Source organism: Macrotis lagotis, chromosome 1, assembly GCF_037893015.1.
Source record: "Macrotis lagotis isolate mMagLag1 chromosome 1, bilby.v1.9.chrom.fasta, whole genome shotgun sequence".
Lineage (NCBI taxonomy): Eukaryota > Metazoa > Chordata > Mammalia > Peramelemorphia > Peramelidae > Macrotis > Macrotis lagotis.
The window spans coordinates 425014593-425034518 of NC_133658.1; the positions used below are offsets into that span (position 1 = coordinate 425014593).

Here is a 19926-nt window from a genome sequence, read left to right on the forward strand (position 1 = left end):
AAAAAACAACTGATGTGGAAAACAGATTTAGGAAAGATAATTTAAAAATTATTGGAATACCTGAAAGTCATGATCAGGAAAAGAGCCTTGACATCATTTTCAAAGAATTACTACAGGAAAATTGCCCTGATATTCTAGAAGCAGAGGGCAAAATAGAAATGCAGAGAATCCACCGATCCCCCTGAGAAAGAGATCCCAAAAAACCAACCCCCAGGAATATTATAAGCCAAGTTCCAGAACTCCCAAGTCAAAGAGAAAATATTACAAGCAGCCAGAAGGACACAATTCAAATATCATGGAGCTGCAATCAGGATCTCACAGAACTTAGCAGCAACTACATTAAAACCTCGTAGGGCTTGGAATATACTGGAAGGCAAAAGAACTTGGATTGCAACTGAGAATCAACTACCCAGCAAAAATGAATGTCCTCTTCCATGGAAAAAGATGGACTTTCAATGAACCAGGGGAATTTCAAATGTTCCTTTTGGAATGGCCAGAGCTGAACAGGTTTGATCTTCAAATACAGGACTCAGGTGAAGCATAGAGATTGGAGGAGAAAGGGAAAATATGAGAGACTTAATGATGATGAACTGCATGTATTCCTGCATAGAAAAATGACACTGATAATACTCATATGAACCTTCTCAGTTAATAGAGCAGGTAGAGGGAGCTTTTATAGATGAAGCACAGGAGAAAGCTGAATTTGAAGATAAAATATGGTGTAAAAATGGAGTCAATAGAAAAAAGGGAAATGTAATGGGAGAAAGAAAAAGGAGAGGGGTAATAGGCCAAGATATTTCATATAATAAGATTTTTCTTTATTACAATACAATGCAATGATATAGAAGGGGGAATGAGGGAATCTCCACTCTCATCAGAGGTGGCTAGGAGAGGAAACAGCATATATATTCAATGGGGTATAGGCATCTAGAGTAAGAAGTGGGGGACAGGGGGAAGGGGGGATGTGAATGAAGGAGGAGAGGATGGACCATGGGGGACAGTGGTCAGATATAATACATTTTTTTTTTACTTCTTGCGAGGGGCTGGGATTGGATGGCCTGTCTGGGACCATAGGGCCAGGTGGATGCTGAGCCTAAGGGGTGGTAGGGGGGCTTGGGGTCTCTTGGCCCCAGGGCCAGGGATCTGTCTGCTGTGCCACTCAGCTACCCTACAGCAGAGTCAGAGTGAAAGGAGAGAGAAAATATAGTCCATGGTAGTGGAGAAGTACGGAGGGAGGGAATTGCAATCAGCAATGGCTATGGCGGAAAAATATGGAAGTAACTTTTGTAATAGACTTATCATATGTGATCATGTGATCCACCCGCGACATTTTATTATTATTATTATTATTATTATTATTATTATTATTATTATTATTGGGGGGGGTGCAGGGCAAATGGGGTTGGGCGGCCTGCCTGGGGCCGCATAGCAGGGTGATCATTGGGTGTCTGAGGCCGAATTTGGACCCAGGTGCTCCTGGCTCAAGGGCCAATGCTCTGTCTGCCACCCAGCCGCCCCTACTGTTATTACTATTTTATTTTATTTTGGGTCTTTTTTTTTTCTTTTTTTGGTTTTTGCAGGGCAGTGGGGTTGGCTTGCATGTCACATGGCTGGGTGATTGTTGGGTGTATGGGGCCGAATATGGGCCCAGGTGTTCCTGGCTCCAGGGCTGGTGCTCCATCCATTGCACCAGCTGACCATACCTACAATTATTACTATTATTTTTTTAATTTTAATTTTTTTCTCTCCCCTTTACTTTATCGCTCAAGCGAGTCTATATTTTTTGGGGGGAGGGGGTATTTTGTTTACTCTTAAACAGGAATATTTTATTAATGTACAAAAAAACATTTGTACAAAATGAGAATAAATAAATATTAAATATTTAAAAAAATAAATAAAAGTGTATCTCTTAGGGGGCAGCTAGGTAGCACCTAGGTGGCGCAGTGGATAGAGCACTGGCCCTGGAGTCTGGAGTATCTGAGTTCAAATCTGGCTTCAGACACTTAATAATTACCTAGCTGTGTGGCCTTGGGCAAGCTACTTAACCCCATTGCCTTGCCAAAAAAAAAAACAAACTAAAAAATAAAAGGTATCACTTAATATCTCTTCTTTTGTTTGTGATATAAAAGAATGTTGAGGATTTATAAGAATTTACTTTTTATCCTGAGACTTTGCTAAAATTATTTTTTCATCTAAATTTTTAGTTTAGTTCCTGGATTTCCAAGAATATTATCAGCAAATAAAGATAGTTTTATTTTCTCACTCCCTATTATAGTTCCTTGTACTTCTTTTTCTTCTTTTTTTGCTGTTGCTAGAATTTCTAATACAATATTAAATAATCAGCAAACATTATTTGTAATAGGGATTAGCAAGTAGACTTTCCTGTAAGACCATGTGTTAAAGAAGTATGCCAACCTCAGTCCTTAAGGAAAAAAAAAAAAAGTTGCACTTACTGAATTTCTTAAGAGAATAGCAGAATTTCAGAATCTCTTATTTGGAAGGAATCTCAAAGCTCATCTAATTCACTGTGACTTAATAGCCTTTCTCTGTAATCTTCAAAAAGAAGACATCCAGCACTTATTTAACAATACTGTCATGAAGGTATGGGATGGAGGGGTGAGGATGAAGAATGAGAGCAGGGAAGTAGAGGAGAGAAACCCACAACCTCTTAAAGCAACCGATATGTATGAAGCTTGACCTTTAGCCTCAAGAGGAGGTTCATGTGGTTCCAAACTACTGGATTATTCTTAGGATTTCAGTACAACAAAGTTGGAAGGACCCAATAGAAGTCATAGAACATTGCTCCTTCATTTTAAAGAGGAGAGATTTGGAGAGGAGAAAAAAGAAAGTCATATTTGGAACTAGATCTCCTAAATCTCATGCTCATTTTCTTTACCAGTTTCCTTTTTTTCTTTTCTTCTTCCCTTCCTACTGCCCTTTCCTCTCCTTCTTTCCCTCTCTCTTTCTCTTTCTTTCTTTTTTCTCTCCACCCTTCATTTTTCTTCCTTCTTTCCTACCTCCCTCCCTATTTCCCCTTTTTTCCCCTCCCTGCCTTCCTCTCCCTCTTTCTCTCTTTTTTCTTTATTTCTTTCCTTCTTTTCTCCATTTTTCTTTCTTCATCCTTCCTTTCTTTATCCTTTCTTCCTTCTTTTTCTTGTAAATCTTTGTATGTGATAATAACAGTAACATAATTTGTTAGGACCCTGTTAGCACCTGAGTTCAAATTCCTTCTTCACACACTTGCTAGCTAGTGACTCTGGGGAAATCATTTAATTCTCTCAGCCTCAGTTTGTTGTTGTTATTGAGTCATTTTCAGTAGTGTCTGACTCTTCATGACCCTATCTGGGGTTTTCTTAGGAGAGATAAGGGAGTGATTTGCTATTTCTCTCTCCAGTTCATTTTAACAGATGAGGAACTGAGGCAAATGGACTTGCCCAGGATCACATAGCTGCTAAGTGTCTGAGATCAGATTTAAACTCAAAAAGATGAGTTTTCCTGACTCCAGGCCTGGCACTCTATATATTATGCCACCTTGTTACCCATGTTACTCATTTGTAAAATGAAGATAACAATAGCAGCTATCTGATAATCTATGTAAAGTGTATGTAAAGATAACCTATGTAAAGCATTATTTAAATTTAGCTTTTCTATATCTCAGAGACTCCATCTCAGTAGTGAGAAAAGTAAATGAAAGCTTTGACACATGCATTAGTGAATATTGGGTAGAAAAGAGAGAGAACACTGAGCAAATGAACTATTCATCTTTCCAGCTCCCTTAATGATAAAATAAACCTTTCCAATTAGCACCACAATAAAGTGGGAAGTTCACCCGGCATGAGAGGGAAGATCAGGGTTCAAATTTCTGCTCTGTCACTTGCTAACCATGAGACATTGGGCATGCCTTTCTCTGGACCTCAGTTTTCTCCTATGATTTAAACTATTTAGACAGATGATTTCAAAAGTGCCCTCAAGATGTCAAACATTTTTGTAACCAACACTTCCTTTCCATCTTCTCCAATACCCTAACACCTGAGACCTCAAGCTTCAATATGAATAAAATAAAACTTGCCTTGCAGGATTTCCGGTTGAAATCTTTAGTTTGCCTTCTCTCATGCTTTGAGATTGGGGAGCTGTACTTTTGTTTCTCTATTTTCTAGCCCCAGTTTCAATTTATAACTCGGAGCTATTTCCCCTTTGTAGCTAAACTCTATTTCCTTTTCCTGTTGAGTTTTAAGTCGAATCTGTACCAGAGCTGTCACTAGTGTAAGGTGCCAGGGCGCCACTGAAACTTAGAACCAGGTATCAGAGGTGAAAGTCTTGGCACTACCTAAACTCAAGATTTTTGACCATGGCGACAGGGTGAGTATTAGACTTGGGATGTGGGGGGAAAGGATTTTAGCACCCATCAAGTCTAGATTGTTGGAGTGAGAAGATTCAGTAAACATTTACTAAGTGCCTTTTATGTTCAGAAGTTTGCAAGATGCCAGATCTTGGGGAAAGGAAGCAGAGAAGCTATCTCTTGAGACTTGAAGCCCAGCAACTTTTCTTATCTATGTTGCATCTTCCTCTTAGATTATGGCTTACAATGAAGCACTGAGACAAACATTTCAGGGACTAGGAGGAATCAGTTTTTCCTGGGACCAGAATTTCCTTTGGTAAAGTGAACCCTGATCTGAGAACAACAGCAACAAATGAAACTCCTCTTCTTTAGTAATACCATGCCAAGTGCTGGGGCAAGGGTTCACAATGTTTAGATGATCTATAGTCCCTGACCTCAAGTCTTGTAAAGATTAGAAGGAAGGGGCAGCTAGGTGGCACAGTGGATAAAGCACCCACCCTGGAGTCAGGAGTACCCGGGTTCAAATCTGGTCTCAGACACTTAATAATTACCTAGCTGTGTGGCCTTGGGCAAGCCACTTAACCCCACTGCCTTGCAAAAAAAAAAAAAGATTAGAAGGAGGGTGATATCATCCAGAAACACCCAGAATTAAGTATATAGTATATGGGGACATTTGATAAGTATGTGTTGTTTGGTCATGTCTGACTTTGTGACCCCTTTGGGGGTTTTCTTGGTGAAGATACTGCAGTGGTTTGCTATTTCCTTCTCTAGCTCATTTTACAGATGAGGAAACTGAGGCACACAGGGTGAAATGACTTGCCCAGGTGATTTGCACACATGACTTGCATAGCTAGTAAGTATCTGAGGTTGGATTTCAATTCAGGTCTTTCTGACTCCAGGCCTGGAGAAATTCAAAGCAAAGTCCAACTTATGGTCTAAAGAAAGTCTTTGCCGAACAGGAGAAAAAGGATGGCCATCCTGTGCTTAGGAATAAGTAACAGCTTAACCTCATTGTCTTAATTTTTTTTAAAAAAGGAATGAGCAACAGTATAAGCAAAAGCAAAAAAACCTGGAAACTACAGAATGTATTGAGCATTAGGGGTATCGGGTGACAGGAAGGAAGATATGGCACAAATTGAAGGCAGAGACTGGTCTAGTTTGACCAGAATTTAGAATGCATGAGACGAAACAACAAAGTGTCATCAAACTGTGAGTGACCATGAATGCCAGACAAAAGGATATGAATTTGAATTATTAGTCAGTAGGGAGCTATTGAAAATTTTTGAGCAGGGGTAGCATGACCAGCTCTGAAGAAGGAAGCAGATGTTTTAGGGGAACTGTTGGAAGCAGTTAAGAAAATGGAATTCCCTTGGGTGATTTTCATCCCTATGCAAGATTGACCTTTTCTACTAGGCTTGAATTCCATTTATTTTCCCCATTTGAAGACTATTCAAGCAGTGATGGGCAAAAAGCCTGTGAACTTCTCATCTAGATGGTGATATTAAAGCAAAGTCTTTCTGAAACAGAGGTGTCTAGTCAAGAAGCTATTTTTGGTTGTGAAGGGTAAAGTCCTATTTACATTCTTTTTTTTCATGCCAATCAGATATATGATACCAAAATATATCAAAAGTTTAAAAAAGAATGGTCAATATTTAATCTCCTCCCTCGTTTCTTTAGGGACTCTGAATACTCAATACTAAAGTCTCCGAAATCCTTCTATAGTTCTTTGGTTCCTTAATAATCATCCACATCTGACTAGTGCTTCCCAAATTACTTTCACATATACTAGAGTATTTGATACTGTACCCCAGGAATGAAACAGGGAAGGGATTCTTCTTCCTATTTTAGAGGAAATTGCAAATAGAATTACATTAAGGTCTCTCCCATGATCACACCACTAATTAAATCACAGAACTGGGACTCAGATCTCTTAACTCTGAAGCCAAAGTTCTGGGCAAAGCTCTACTTTCTCCATTCTGATGACTAACCTCCATTGCCTTCCAATAAGTCCCACCTAAACTCCTATCTTTTACTGAATGTCTTCTCCAACCCCTCTTAATCCTAGTGTTTCCTCTTAATTATTTCCTATTTTATTGTGTATATCATTTGCTTTGTATATATTTATTGTCTTCCCCAATAGATTGTAAGCTCTTTGAGGGCAGGTACTGTCTTTTGCCTCTTTTTATATTTCTAGTGCTTAGCACACAGTTAAATGTTTGTTAATTGATTGACTAAGCTTTCAAGTCCTACAAAGCTTTCTCCTCCTACAAAGAGTTCTCCTCCCCAGTAAATTACTACACCATTTTTATCTCATATTTTTAAGCACACAGAGTCAGTAACATAAATTTGGAGGCAGCAGTTAAAGAGCTAGGATTAGAAACAAATGACCTGGGTTCAAATATGGGCTGGGACCCCATACTAGCCATGTTTCTAAGGCATTTAACCTCTCTAACCTTCCTTTTCCTCATTTGTAAAATATGGTCTATAATACTTCTGCCATCTCTCTTCTGTAAGAGGGAGAGAGAGACACAACAAGGGGAGAGTTCTTTACAAGTCTTTTATTATGAAGAAAGAGTTTCAATAACCTTAATATGCTCTAAAAGTATTGGTTGTTGGAATTATGATAGCTGTGTTTTGGTAAACCTCCAGAAACATCCAGAGTAGCAAAGAATACATGGGTAGTATTTACTTTGGCTTATGCCTCTAGTCTTCCTTTCATACCTAAGTTTAAGTAGGACCCTCTAATTTGGTTAATTTAGTCAGTGAAAATTTTGCAAGGTTTAGTAAATCTTTTTTATTTTAAATTTTTAAATTTTTTTGTTATTTTAAAGTTAATATATGAGCAATTTTGTACAGCTTAAATCTTTAAAAGAAATTAATAAATTCAAAACAGTTTCAAAGCTGTCCTACTTTTCAATATCTCCTTTTGAACCGCTGGCTTCCCTGGCTTCCTTTTGAACCTGTTTAATTCAGGTTTTTCCATTTCTAGCTTCACTATAGCTCTCATTTCTGTTTCCTCTTCATTCAGGCATCTACCACCCTGATATAAGTAGGCTCTTATCACTTTATACTTGGAATATTAAAATTTCCTCCTAATTGGTTTCCCTACCTCCTTTCTCCCCCCCCCCAATCCATTCTTCACTTAGCTGGAAAACTACTATTCTAGAGGGCAGATCTGACCATGTCACCCCCCACACACACACACACATATTGAATTCTAGATACTCCTATCACCTCCATGATCAAATGCAAAATGCTCTCATTGATGCTTAAAGCTCTTTCCAGCCTGGCCACTTCCTATTTTTCCAGTCTTTCTGCATGTTGCTCCTTTCTAGTTACTCTAGGAACATTATTAGCCTTGCCTGTGCCAGGGGGCATCATCATAGTACAGAGGAAAGAGCCCTGGACAAAGGCCCAGACATCAAGGTACTGATATCCCGATGCTGATCCTTTTCAGACTTTCTCCAAAACCCCAACTTCCCATGCCTACAATGTTCTCCCATCCTCATCTCTGCCTCCTGGCTTCCCTGGCTTCCATTAGGACTCAGTCAAAATACCATCTCATATAAGACACTTTTCATGGTTCCCATTCCTGCCTGTTACTCAGCTTACTCTAGTGCTTTCCCCTGAGAATACCTCCCATCAAGACTTTGTATAGCTTTTATGTGTGTAATTATTTGGATATTGGTTCTCCTCTATTAGAATAGAAGGTCCTTGAGGGCTGGAATCACATGTTTTGCTTTTCTTGTATCCCCAGTGATTATCTCAGTGCCTAGCATATATGCTTAATAAATGTTTGTGACTGCCTTGACTAAAACACCTCAGTACAAAAGACTACCAGGTTAGAATCAGAGTATCTGATTTAAAATCTACCTCTTACTTTTTAAATTTAAGTCTGATCTTGCACACTGAAACATTCAGTTCCCTCCTTGGTAAAATGATGGGGTTGAAGCAGTCAAATTCAATAGAAAGTCAATATGCTAGCCACATGTTGACTTAGAAAAACCACCAATTAACATTATTTATGTTGCATTGCATTTTTATTTATTTTGTTAAGTATTTCACAATTTCATTTTAGTCTGGTTCCAAACTCAATTGAGAGTTTTGCTGATTGTGTGTTTGACAGTTTGGGATTAATAACAACCTTGAGCCTCTATTTAGGGCTAAACCTGTGATAACACTGGAATTAGTTGATTTTGAGATCTGATTCAGTTCTTTTCATTGAATGCAGCAGTATGGTTTTGGTTTGTGTCTTAGGGAAGTGGGTGGATTTCTCCAAACAGAAACTTCCCTGTGGGCAATGCAGTTAGGGAAGTGAGGCTGTGGGTACCCTGATTGTGGGACAGGATGTCTGGGTGATCTTGGCTTAGCTCTGTAGGTCATAATAAATCTGGAGGATTCCCTTCTCATAACAACACTAGAAATGGGAGCCTCATTATTCCCCTAGTTGATTCTGCTTCTACCAAGAGGCATCATTATAGTATAGGGTAAAAGAGCCCTGCATTTCAAAGGACTAGACTTCAAGCCCAGCTCTCCCAGCAGGGAGTTCTATGACAATGGACAATTCACTTCCTCTATAGTATCCTCAGTTGCCTTGTATGTAAAATGGCAAAATGTAAATACATTATCTACTTCACAGGGTGACAGGGATCAAAAGAGAGGATAAATTGAAGCATTTTTTAAAATGTGTACAACTTTGGAAGTAAAAGATATTGTCATTAGGTAGTTATATTATTTTTATTCATTTTGAATTTAAATATAAAAAGATAAAAAAAAAGAATATTTCCAGATACATAGCACAATATAGTGGCTTCAACATAAAACCATGAATTTCTATTTTACTTTTTATTTTTAGGTTTTTGCAAGGCAAATGGGGTTAAGTGGCTTGCCCAAGGCCACACAGCTAGGTAATTATTAAGTGTCTGAGACCTCCTATGCAGCCCTGCAGTCAGGAGTACCTGGGTTCAAATCCAGTCTCAGACACTTAATAATTACCTAGCTGTGTGGCCTTGGGCAAGCCACATAACCCCATTTGCCTTGCAAAAAACTAAAAAAATATATGTAATAAATACTCCACATTGTTTTTAGTCATCCTGCTTTTCTGTATTTCCTCTTAAATTTTCTTTTGTCCTGTACTTTTTTTAACACACACACACACACACACACACACACACACACACACACACAGAGCTCTCTTTGACAGCTTTTTATTTAATTTAAGGCAATGGGGTTAAGTGACTTGCCCAAAGTAACACAACTAGGTAATTGTTAAGTGTTGGAGGTCAGATTTGAACTTAGATCCTCCTGACTCCAGGACCGATGCTCTATCCATTGGCCACCTCATTGCCCTGCTTAACAGTTCTTTCTATGAAAGTAGCTAACATCTCCCTTCATTGTTCCTTTGTTGTTGGTTTGAGTATTTTTGATACTCAAGATGAATTTGTGATTCAAAAACTATTCTTTTTTTAATAATCCCAATAATTGAAACTGTTTTTATTTGTTTTTAATTTATTTAATGTTTCATTTTCCCCAGTTACACATAAAAGCAACATTCTTTTTTTAAAACTTCCTTTCCTCCCTCTCAACCCACTCCCCTCATTGAGAAGGCAAGTAATTTGATATACATATATGGTCATACAAAACATTTCCATGTTAGTCAAATTGTGAAAGAAAATATAACCCCCCCAAAAAAATCAAGAAAAATAAAGTTTTTAAAAAGTAGTATTCAAAGATTATCAGTTCTTTATCTGAAGCTGGATAGCATTTTTTATCAGAAGCTTTTTAAGTTGTTCTGGATCATTGATTGCTTAGAATAGCTATCACAGCTGATCACCTTACAATAGTGCTGTTACATTTCTCACGTAAGTCTTTCCAGACAAAGAAGTTCTTAGGATAATATTTCTGTTACTATTTAGGGTGTTCTATTGATACTACTCATTTCACTTTTCTTTATTTCATAGGTGGTTAGATTATTTTGGGAGAGAGGAAGGCAATTTGGGTTAAGTGACTTGCCCCAGGTCTCACCCTAGAAAGTGCCTGAGGCCAGATTTGAGCTTAGGTCCTCCTGCCTCTAGGGCAGATGCTGTATCCAGTGTACCACCTAGCTGCCTGTTAGATATTTTTAAAATGTTTTTAAAATAGCATAATGTAAAGTATTATAAACATATTATATACAGATTATTACTGAGCATGATAAAAAAAATACACAGGATTTGGAGTCAAAGGACCTGAATTCAAGTCCTTTTTCTATCAGGTACTGAATACATAACCTTGGACAAGATACTAACTACCCCCTCTGAGCCCAAATTACTTATTAATAAAATGAGGGGGTTAAACTAAATGACCTCTAAGGTCCCTTTATTTCTAAATATGAAGTCTGTTACCCCCCCTCCTGAAAGCACAGAAGGCTATAATCTTCACTAGTAGAGGGAGCAACCCACTGAAGAGGGTACATCAAAGCAAGATGCCCTATCTGTGCCAAGGGGCCTATCTTTTCTTTCTTTTAAAGATTTTTTTTATTTATTTAAGGCAATGGGGTTGAGTGACTTGCCCAAGGTCACACAGCTAGGCAATTATTAAATGTCTGAGGTTGGATTTGAACTCAGGTCCTCCTGACTCCAGGGCCTAACTTTTCCCATACAATCAACTTAGAACTTTGCTCTGTACTCCTCTCTTGGATTTTATTGTGTAATATTCAGTTCTGCAACTGTATCTTATGCTCCTCCTAGACTGTAAGTTCTGTGAGGGCAGAGACTGCATCCTATCTAAACTATGTATCATTCTCATTGCAAGAGGGGTTGATGCTCAGCAAATAACAAATATGTATATACTCTTTAATCCTAGAGAGACATTATGATATGGAGGGAGGGAAAAGGAAAGAACACTAAGCAGCAGAAGAAATGCCACCTCCCTTTTTTCCTTCATGTTGTTGGTGTTGAGTCATTTCGGTCATGTCCAACTTTCTGTTGACTCCAGTTGGGGTTTTCTTGGCAAAGATATTGTATTGGTTTGCCCTTTCCTTCTCCAGGTCATTTTACAGAAGAGGAACTGAGGAAAGCAGGGTAGTGACTTACTCAGCATCACCAAGTGAATTTGATCTTAGATCCTCGTGATTCCAGACCTGGCACTCTATCCTCCTCTCCTCCACATAGTTGACCCATATACTTGATGCATTGTAAATGATTAATAAATGCTAGTTGATTGGTTGATCAAGATCATGAGAGAACCAGACGAGAATTGCTTCAAGGAATAGGGGGGAAGGATGTTATTCTGGATAGGAGAAGATTTATTAGCAGGGACATAATTACTATAATCAAATATTTTAAGGGCAGTTACATTTAAGAGGTGTCAATTGTTCTTCTTTGTCTTAGAGGATCAACCTAGGGTCAAAGTCCAGAAGTTACAGGAAGAAGATATTATTATCTCCATATGAAGACTTACTTCCCAACATTTAAAACTAACACAAGTCAACTCTGTAACAATGGAAGTGTACAAGCAGAAAGTTCATTTCCATTTATCCAGGCTGCCATAGTAGGGACTCATACATGGGACAGAATTGGACAGAATACAATCTTAAGATCTCTTCCAACTCTATGTTTGTGACTCAGGTTGTTCAGGGACATGCTCCAGAAAAATTGAATGTTTTATAATCTCAAAGAAAACATTTTTTTTTCTTCTCAGGGGCCCAGGGCCCTGAGGACAAGTCTCAATTCAGCCCAGTTGCTAAAGGCAAGCAGATTTATTTTTATAAACCACTGGCTTCTCTGTGCAAATCACTTTGTCCTTAGGGGGAGAGGTTTGCTAACTGATGGGTTTCAAGCTAGGTTTTCCAGAGTTACATTTGGCCTCTTGTGCTGAAAGTAAACAAGTCAGAGCTTTCCAAACTCTTTCTTAGAGCCTGGGCTTCCAGCCACCTCTGATTTTATTTGCAGGGACATCCTCTACTGTGGCTAAGACAATAACCATATTTCACTCCTCACTCTTTATAGTTTCTAAAGTACTCTTTTATACTTTCCAGAAAATGGCACAATCTCATTTCCCCCCAGTTCTATAAGGGGTGCAGAGTATAATACTAGCCCTGCTTTACAGATAGGAATCAGAATCCAAAATTGATTTAAGAGAGAATTACTACCTGCATGACATTGTACAAATCACTTAACTGACCCTCTCTGGTCCTCAGTTTAAAGCCCATCAAAAACTATCCAGAACTACCTTTCCCTTCACCCACCCAACAGTCCAGTCAAATTGACCTTCTAACTGTTCCTTATCCTTTCCCAGCTATCTCTGTGTCTTTGCACAGTCTACTTCTTCTACTCTCTTAGAATCTTTAGTCTCCTTCAAGACTGACCTCATATGCTTGTTCTTTCTAATTTCTATTTTCTAGTCTTCTTGTTGATCTCCCTACCTCAAGTCTGCCTCTACTCCAGTCTATTCAATTCTCAGAATAATCTTCCTAAAACAAAAAAACTAATTACATACACATACATAACACACACACACATACATACACACACGCACACAAACACACTTATTCACTCACCTCATTCAGTTAAGTGCTCTCTGTTTCTTTCAGGATCAAATATAAAATCATCTGTTTTGGAGCAGCTAGGTGGTGTGGTGGTTAGAAAACCAGCTATGGGGGCAGGAGGACCTGAGTTCAAATCCAACTTCAGACACTTAATAATTACCTAGCTGTGTGACTTTGGGAAAGTCACTTTACCCTGATTGCCCTGCATCTAGGGCCATCTCCAGCCATCCTGATTCATATTTGATCACTGGACCCAAATGGCCCAGAGGAGAAAGTGAGGTCAGTGACCTAGCACAGCACCACCTCATTCAAATCCACTTCATGTGCTTGTCATGGCATCACCTCCTTGATGTTGAGGTCTTCTTCGAGAATGAAGGATAAAATTATTAAAGTTCCAACTAAATTCAGTTGTTGGGTTGCTGTTTGGTGGGAGGTGGGGAGTGGGGTTGCCTTCTTTGTCTCCCTAATACTAAGCACAATATTGAGCCATAATAAGCATTTGATAAATGATGTTACTTGAGTGTTCTTTCTTTTGTACCACAGAGAAATGTGATTTGCCCAAAGTCACACAAGAATTAGGGCAGACTAGAATCCTTCTTTACAAGAGGTAGCCTGTGGAATGATTAGAAGTTGGAATGTAGGGGTGGAGCCAAGATGGTGACAGAAGAGGCTCTCTTATGTGCTCTCTCTATAAAAACTTACAAAATAAGGTTTCTAACTAAATTTTGAGAGACAGAACCCATAGAGGGACCCAGTGAGGCAGTTCTCCAGCCCAAGGTAACCTGGAAAATAGCAGAAAGGCTCAGCTCGATGGTGTTAGAGGGGCAGCCCACCAGAATGAAGGAACCTTAGTCTCCTGGAAGCAGCCCAAAGTGCCTGGTAGCTGCAGCTCACGGGGGGGGCAGTTTTCTGATCTACACCCTGGGGAGCACCAATCACAACTTGGAAGATTGGTGGGGGGGGCTCTGCCAGAGTGAGCCCATGAAGCCCAGCCCTCAGGGCACTCAGCAAGCAGTGTGGCCTCTGCAAACCAGATCCAGGAAACAGAAGCAGGCAGAGCTGGTAAGCAGGAGCCCCCAGGCAACTGAGCCTTGAGTAATCAGCCTAGGTAGGTGAGTGGAGAGAGATTTCCAAGATCTGTCCTCTGTACCTGAAACAGGACTCTGGGGCTCTGACCATATTCAGATCCTGATCACAGTCTAGGACCCCCAAAGAACAGCAGGGCCCCCCCCACCTCAGCCCCGTGGCAGAGAGGTGCACTTGTGGTCATTCACAGATCAGGAGGAAAGACAGAGCTTCACATACTGAGATCCTTGGGGGGGGGGGGTTGTCCCAATAATACTTAAAAGCTCAGGAAGCGCCCCAAATGGAGGGAAGCACCCCAAGAAAGGCAGGGGGAAATGAGTAAACAGAGAAAAAAGAGGAACACCATCGAGAAATATGTTGTCTATGATCCCAAAAAAGATCAAAATGCTCAATCTGAAGATGAGGAAGTACAAGCTCCTGCATCTGAAGATTCCAGGAAAAACGGAAATTGGACTCAGGCTATAACAAAGCTCAAAAAAGATCCTGAAAATCAAATAAGAGAGATAGAAGAAAAATTGGAAAAAGAAATGAGAGAGATGCAAGAAAAACATGAAAAAGAAGTCAGCAGCTTAGTCAAGGAGATCCAAAAAAAATGCTGAAGAAAATAAGATGTAAAAACCAGCATTGGTCAAATGGATAAAACAATTCAAAAAGTTATTAAGGAGAAGAATGCTTTAAAAAGCAGAATTGGCCAGATGGAAAAGAGATAAGAAAGCTCTCTGAGGAAAACAAATTCTTCAGATGTAGAATGAAGCTGAAGGAAGCTGCTGACTTTACAAGAAGTCAGGACACAATACTTCAAAAGCAAAAGAATGAAAAATTAGAAGAAAATGTGAAACAACTCATTGAAAAAACAACTGATCTGGAAAACAGATTCAGGAAAGATAATTTTAAAATTCTTGGAATACCTGAAAGTCATGATCAGGAAAAGAGCCTTAACATCATTTTTAAAGAATTCCTATAGGAAAATTGCCCAGATATCCTAGAAGCAAAGGGCAAAATAGAAATGGAGAGAATCCACTGATCTCTCCTGGAAAGAGATCCAAAAAAAAAAACAACCCCCAGGAATATTAAAACCAACTTCCAGAACTCCCAAGTCAAAGAGAAAATATTACAAGCAGCTAGGACACATTTCAAATATCATGGAGCTGCAGTCAAGATCACACAGGACTTAGCAGCAACTACATTAAAGGCTTGTAGGGCTTGGAATATAATATCTCAGAATGCAACCAAGAATCAACTACCCCACAAAATTGAATGTCCTTGGGGCGGCGGCTAGGTGGCGTAGTGGATAAAGCACGGGCCTTGGAGTCAGGAGTACCTGGGTTCAAATCCAATCTCAGACACTTAATAATTACCTAGCTGTGTGGCCTTGGGCAAGCCAATTAACCCTGTTTGCCCCATTTGCCTTGCAAAAACCTAAAAAAACAAAAACAAAACAAAACAAAAACTGAATGTCCTCTTCCAGGGAAAAAAAGATGGACTTTCAATGAATCAGGGGAATTTCAAATGTTAAAATGGCCGGAGCTAAACAAAAAGTTTGATCTTCAAATACAGGACTCAGGTGAAGCATAGAGAGTGGAGGAGAAGTCTAAAATATGAGGGATTTAATGATGATGAACTACAGGTATTCCTGCATAGAAAAATGACATTGATAATACTCATAATAAACTTCTTATTTAATAGAGAAGGTAGAAGGAACTTTTATAGATGAAACATAGGAGAGAAAGCTGAATTTGAAGATATAATATATTGTAAACATGGAGTCAATGATTAGAAGGGAAATGTAATGGGAGTAAGAGAAAGGAAAGGAGGAATAGGCTAAGATATTTCATATAAGATTTTTTTATTACAATGATCTATTTCAATGATATGGAAGTGGGGAAGGTAAGGGGGAATGAGGGAACCTTCACTCTCATCAGAGGTGACTAAGAGAGGAAACAGCATATATACTCAATGGGGTATAGACATCTAGAATAAGAAGGAGAGAAGGGGGACAGGGGGAAGGTGGGGCATGTGAGTGATGGAGGAGAAGGTGGACAAGGGGGAGAGTGGTCAGATATAACACATTTTCTTTTTTACTTCTTGCAAGGGGCTGAGATTGGATGGCTTGTCTGGGACCACAGGGTCGGGTGGTTGCCGGACCTTAGGGGTGGTATGTGGGCTAGGGGCCTCTTGGCCCCAGGGCTGGTGATTAGTCTGCTGCACCACTCAGCTATCCTACAGCACATTTAAGAAGAAGGACAAAGTGAAGGAGAGAGAAAATATAGTATATGGTAGTGGGGAAGTACAAATGGAGGGAGTTGCGAACAGCAGTGCCAACAGTGAAAAATTATGGAAGTAGCTTTTGTGATGGACTTATCAGACATGACAGAGCTGGTGGTGTTGGAATACAAACTGAAGCATGATGATGATGATGATGATGATGATGATGATGATGATGATGGGGGGGGCAGGGATGGGGTTGGGTGACTTGCTCAGGGCCACATAGCTGGGTGAGTATTGGGTGTCTGAGGCCGGATTTGGACCCAGGTGCTCCTGACTCCAGGGCTGGTGCTCTGTTCACTATGTCACCTGGCTGCCCCATCATCATCATCATCATCGTCATCATCATTATTGTTGTTGTTATTTTTTATTTTTATTTTTTATTATTATCATCATTTTATTTTATTTTGGGTTGGGTTTTTTTTTTTTTGGTTTTTGCAGGACAGTGGGGTTGGGGTGGCTTGCCCAGGATCGCACAGCTAGGTGATTGTTGGGTGTCTGGGGTTGGATTTGGGCTCAGGTGCTCCTTACTCCAAGGCTGGTGCTCTATCCACTGTGCCACCTAGCTGCCCCTATTATTATTTTTTTAATTTTAATTTTTTCTTCTCTACTTTATTACTCATGAGGGTCTATATTTTTGGGGGGAAGGATCTATTATGTTTACTCTTAAACAAGAATATTTTAGTAATATATAAAAAATCATTTGTACAAAAATAAAATAAATATAATTAAAATATTAAAAAAAAAGAAGTTAGAATGTGGACAACAGAATACTATATGTAAAAAACACTAGATTGAGAATCAAAAGACCTGGGTTCAAATTCCAGCTCTGCTACTCAATGCTTTTGTGACTTCAAAACAGATTACTTATCCTCTCTGGCCCATCTTGAACAATAACAGAGTAGGACCCTATGATTTCTAATGCCCCCTCCAACATTAAATCTAATGATCCTATTAATGATGGATCCAGATGTCATAGAAAAATCTCATGTGATCTGAGCCAATCAACAGGAGATGTCCTACCCCCATTTCCCCTATTCCCCTGCCTACACAGTCCAAGAAAGGAGCAAAGAGAAGGGGCAACATCGGAGTAACTGGTTCACATTGCTACTGAGTAACTATGCATTTGTTTAGAAAAATCTTTTTTCAGAACCCTCAGGAAAGGAGTCAACTGCCACTTTACACAGCCAACTATTTTATTAAAATAATTTTTTGGTCTTCTGGGTTGAAGATCTTTCTAAAATGGATTATATAGTGGCAGCTAGGTGGAACAGTGGATACAGCACTCACCCTGGAGTCAGGAGGACCTGAGTTCAAATCCAGCCTCAGACACTTAATAATTACCTAGTTGTGTGACCTTGGACAAGTCACTTAATCCTATTGCCTTGTAAAATAAATAAATAAAATGGATCATATACATCTCTGCCACTTGAAAGAGAAGAAAGAACTCCTTGAACTTTTTGAATCCTGACCTTTTCTTAAAGTTTTATGTATATATATATATATTTATATATATATATATATATATATGTATGTATATGTATATATATATATAAACAGCAATTTTATATTGTATTATAATACTAATAACCATAAGGTCAATAATTCTGGTATGGGAAGCTGTTTGCCCCTATATTAAGTCATGGGCTGCTTGTGATTTCTTGTGTTTGCTATTTAGTGTTTCTGACACCTCCCACACTTTCAGTTGTCACTTCTCACAGTTTTGGGGGGGGGGCAGAGAGTGGGTCCTACCCCTAGCAACCTCTCTTCTCTCACTTCTCATTTTCTATTTCTAAATTTTCTATGACCTAGGAAATCAGATCATTCAATCTGTTAAAAATGGATATAAACTAAGAATTAATAAGATCTGAGAGGCTGATTAAATGTCTAGGTTTTGTGCAGATTATTATAATATCTTTTCCTCCTCAAATGCATTATCCCTTTCCTTTTTGTTTCTGACTACATTCTGAAGAAGTCCATGGCCATTGGAAAGCAGGATTCTAGAGACAAGGCATTATAATAATGCCTCTTTCTTATGAAGATTTCCTGATTGCATTATTATTTGAAAATACTTACCAGGATTCATTTGTACTAAGGCATCTGGAGGCTGCAGTGGGAGGAGCACCAGACCTAGAGTCAGGAAGCCCTGAATTCAAATCCATCCTCAGACACTTATTAGTCAAGGAACCTTGGGCAAAGTAACTTAACTGAGATATCTCTAAAATTATGATTTTTCATATTATTATAGCACTTATACCCAGGGTTGCTGTGAGTATAAAAATGAGATCATATTTGTAAAGTACTTTATAAGCCTTATAAATAAAAATGCTAGTTATTAATATTACTATTATTTGTTATCAAGTGGCAGAGATGTTATATAATCCATTATAGAAAGATCTTCAACCCAGAAGACCAAAAAATTATTTTAAAGAGATAATTGGCTGTATGACATACAGTTGACTCCCTCTTTCCTGAGGGTTCTGAAAAGATAAGATTTTTCTAAACAAATGCATAGTTACTCAGCAGCAATGTGAACCAGTCACTCTGATGTTGCCTTGTCTCTTTGCTCCTTTCTTGTACTGTATAGGCAGAGGAATAAAGGGAATAGGGGTAGGACATATCCTATTGATTACTATTATTATTATTATCTTTTTCTTTTGATTTGTCTTTTCTTTTTTTGTAATCCTAGAATGATAAAGTCTTAGAATTTCAGGGTTGTATGGAGGCAGTGTTTAGAGGTCATATAGTTCAACCTCTTAACCTTTTTAGGTGGCATAACTGTGAGAAATTCTCCAGTATGTTGGTCAGCCTCTCATCTGATTCAATATAGAGAAGGGGCAAAAGGAGTTTGACCAATGATTTGATATCTGTTTTTTCTTCTATTCCCCAGTGAACAGAGTATTTGCCAAGCCCGGGCTTCCGTGATGGTCTACGATGACACCAGTAAGAAATGGGTGCCCATCAAACCAGGACAGCAGGGGTTCAGCCGGATCAACATCTACCACAACAATGCCAGCAATACCTTCAGGGTCGTTGGAGTTAAACTCCAAGACCAACAAGTGAGTAACTATACATAACCTATATAGAAAGAGACATTAGATTAAAGACATAGAAAGGAACTCACTCAGTAAGATCTCTGACTCCAATCTTTAGCCCAGTTCATTAGGTTATAAATGGAAAATATTAATGGTCATTGGAATTTGAGAGGGTCCATTATGCTTTTACCAGTTACCAGGCATTATACTAAGCTGGGGTGATACGAAGAAAGGTTTAAAAAAAAAGTCTCTGCTTTCAAGGAACTTACAGTCTAAAAGGGGAGACAACATGAAAATTGTAAAAATATAGAATGATTTGATGTTAATAACTACTTAAGGTGAATCATATAACTGATAGAATTTTAATTGGGACTTGAAAGAAGTTAGAGAAGTTGGGGGCGGCTAGGTGGCATAGTGAATAAAGCACCGACCCTGGAGTCAGAAGTACCTGGATTCAAATCCAGTCTCAGACACTTAATAATTACCTAGCTGTGTGGCCTTGGGCAAGCCACTTAACCCCATTTGCCTTGCAAAAACATAAAAAAAAAAAGTTAGAGAAGTCAAGAGGCAAAACATTCTAAGCTTGGAGGACTTACAGTAAAATGGGAATGATGATTCTGGAACTACCTCATCCTTAGGGTGGAAACAATGCAAACAAAGTACTTTATAAACTA

General features: G+C 38.9%; 1 protein-coding gene across 5 annotated transcripts in view; it reads left to right on the forward strand.

Moving 5' to 3' along the window:
* The window catches only part of EVL (Enah/Vasp-like), a 274426-nt gene that overhangs the window by 150973 nt on the left and 103527 nt on the right, over positions 1 to 19926 (forward strand). For 4 of the 5 annotated variants that reach the window (XM_074213076.1, XM_074213074.1, XM_074213077.1 and 1 more), the window contains one exon: positions 19108 to 19276. In XM_074213076.1, the coding sequence (XP_074069177.1) occupies positions 19108 to 19276 (169 nt within the window). Of the gene's footprint in view, positions 1 to 4103; positions 4360 to 19107; positions 19277 to 19926 lie in introns of those variants that run through there. The other variant, XM_074213075.1, reaches the window with a different exon arrangement.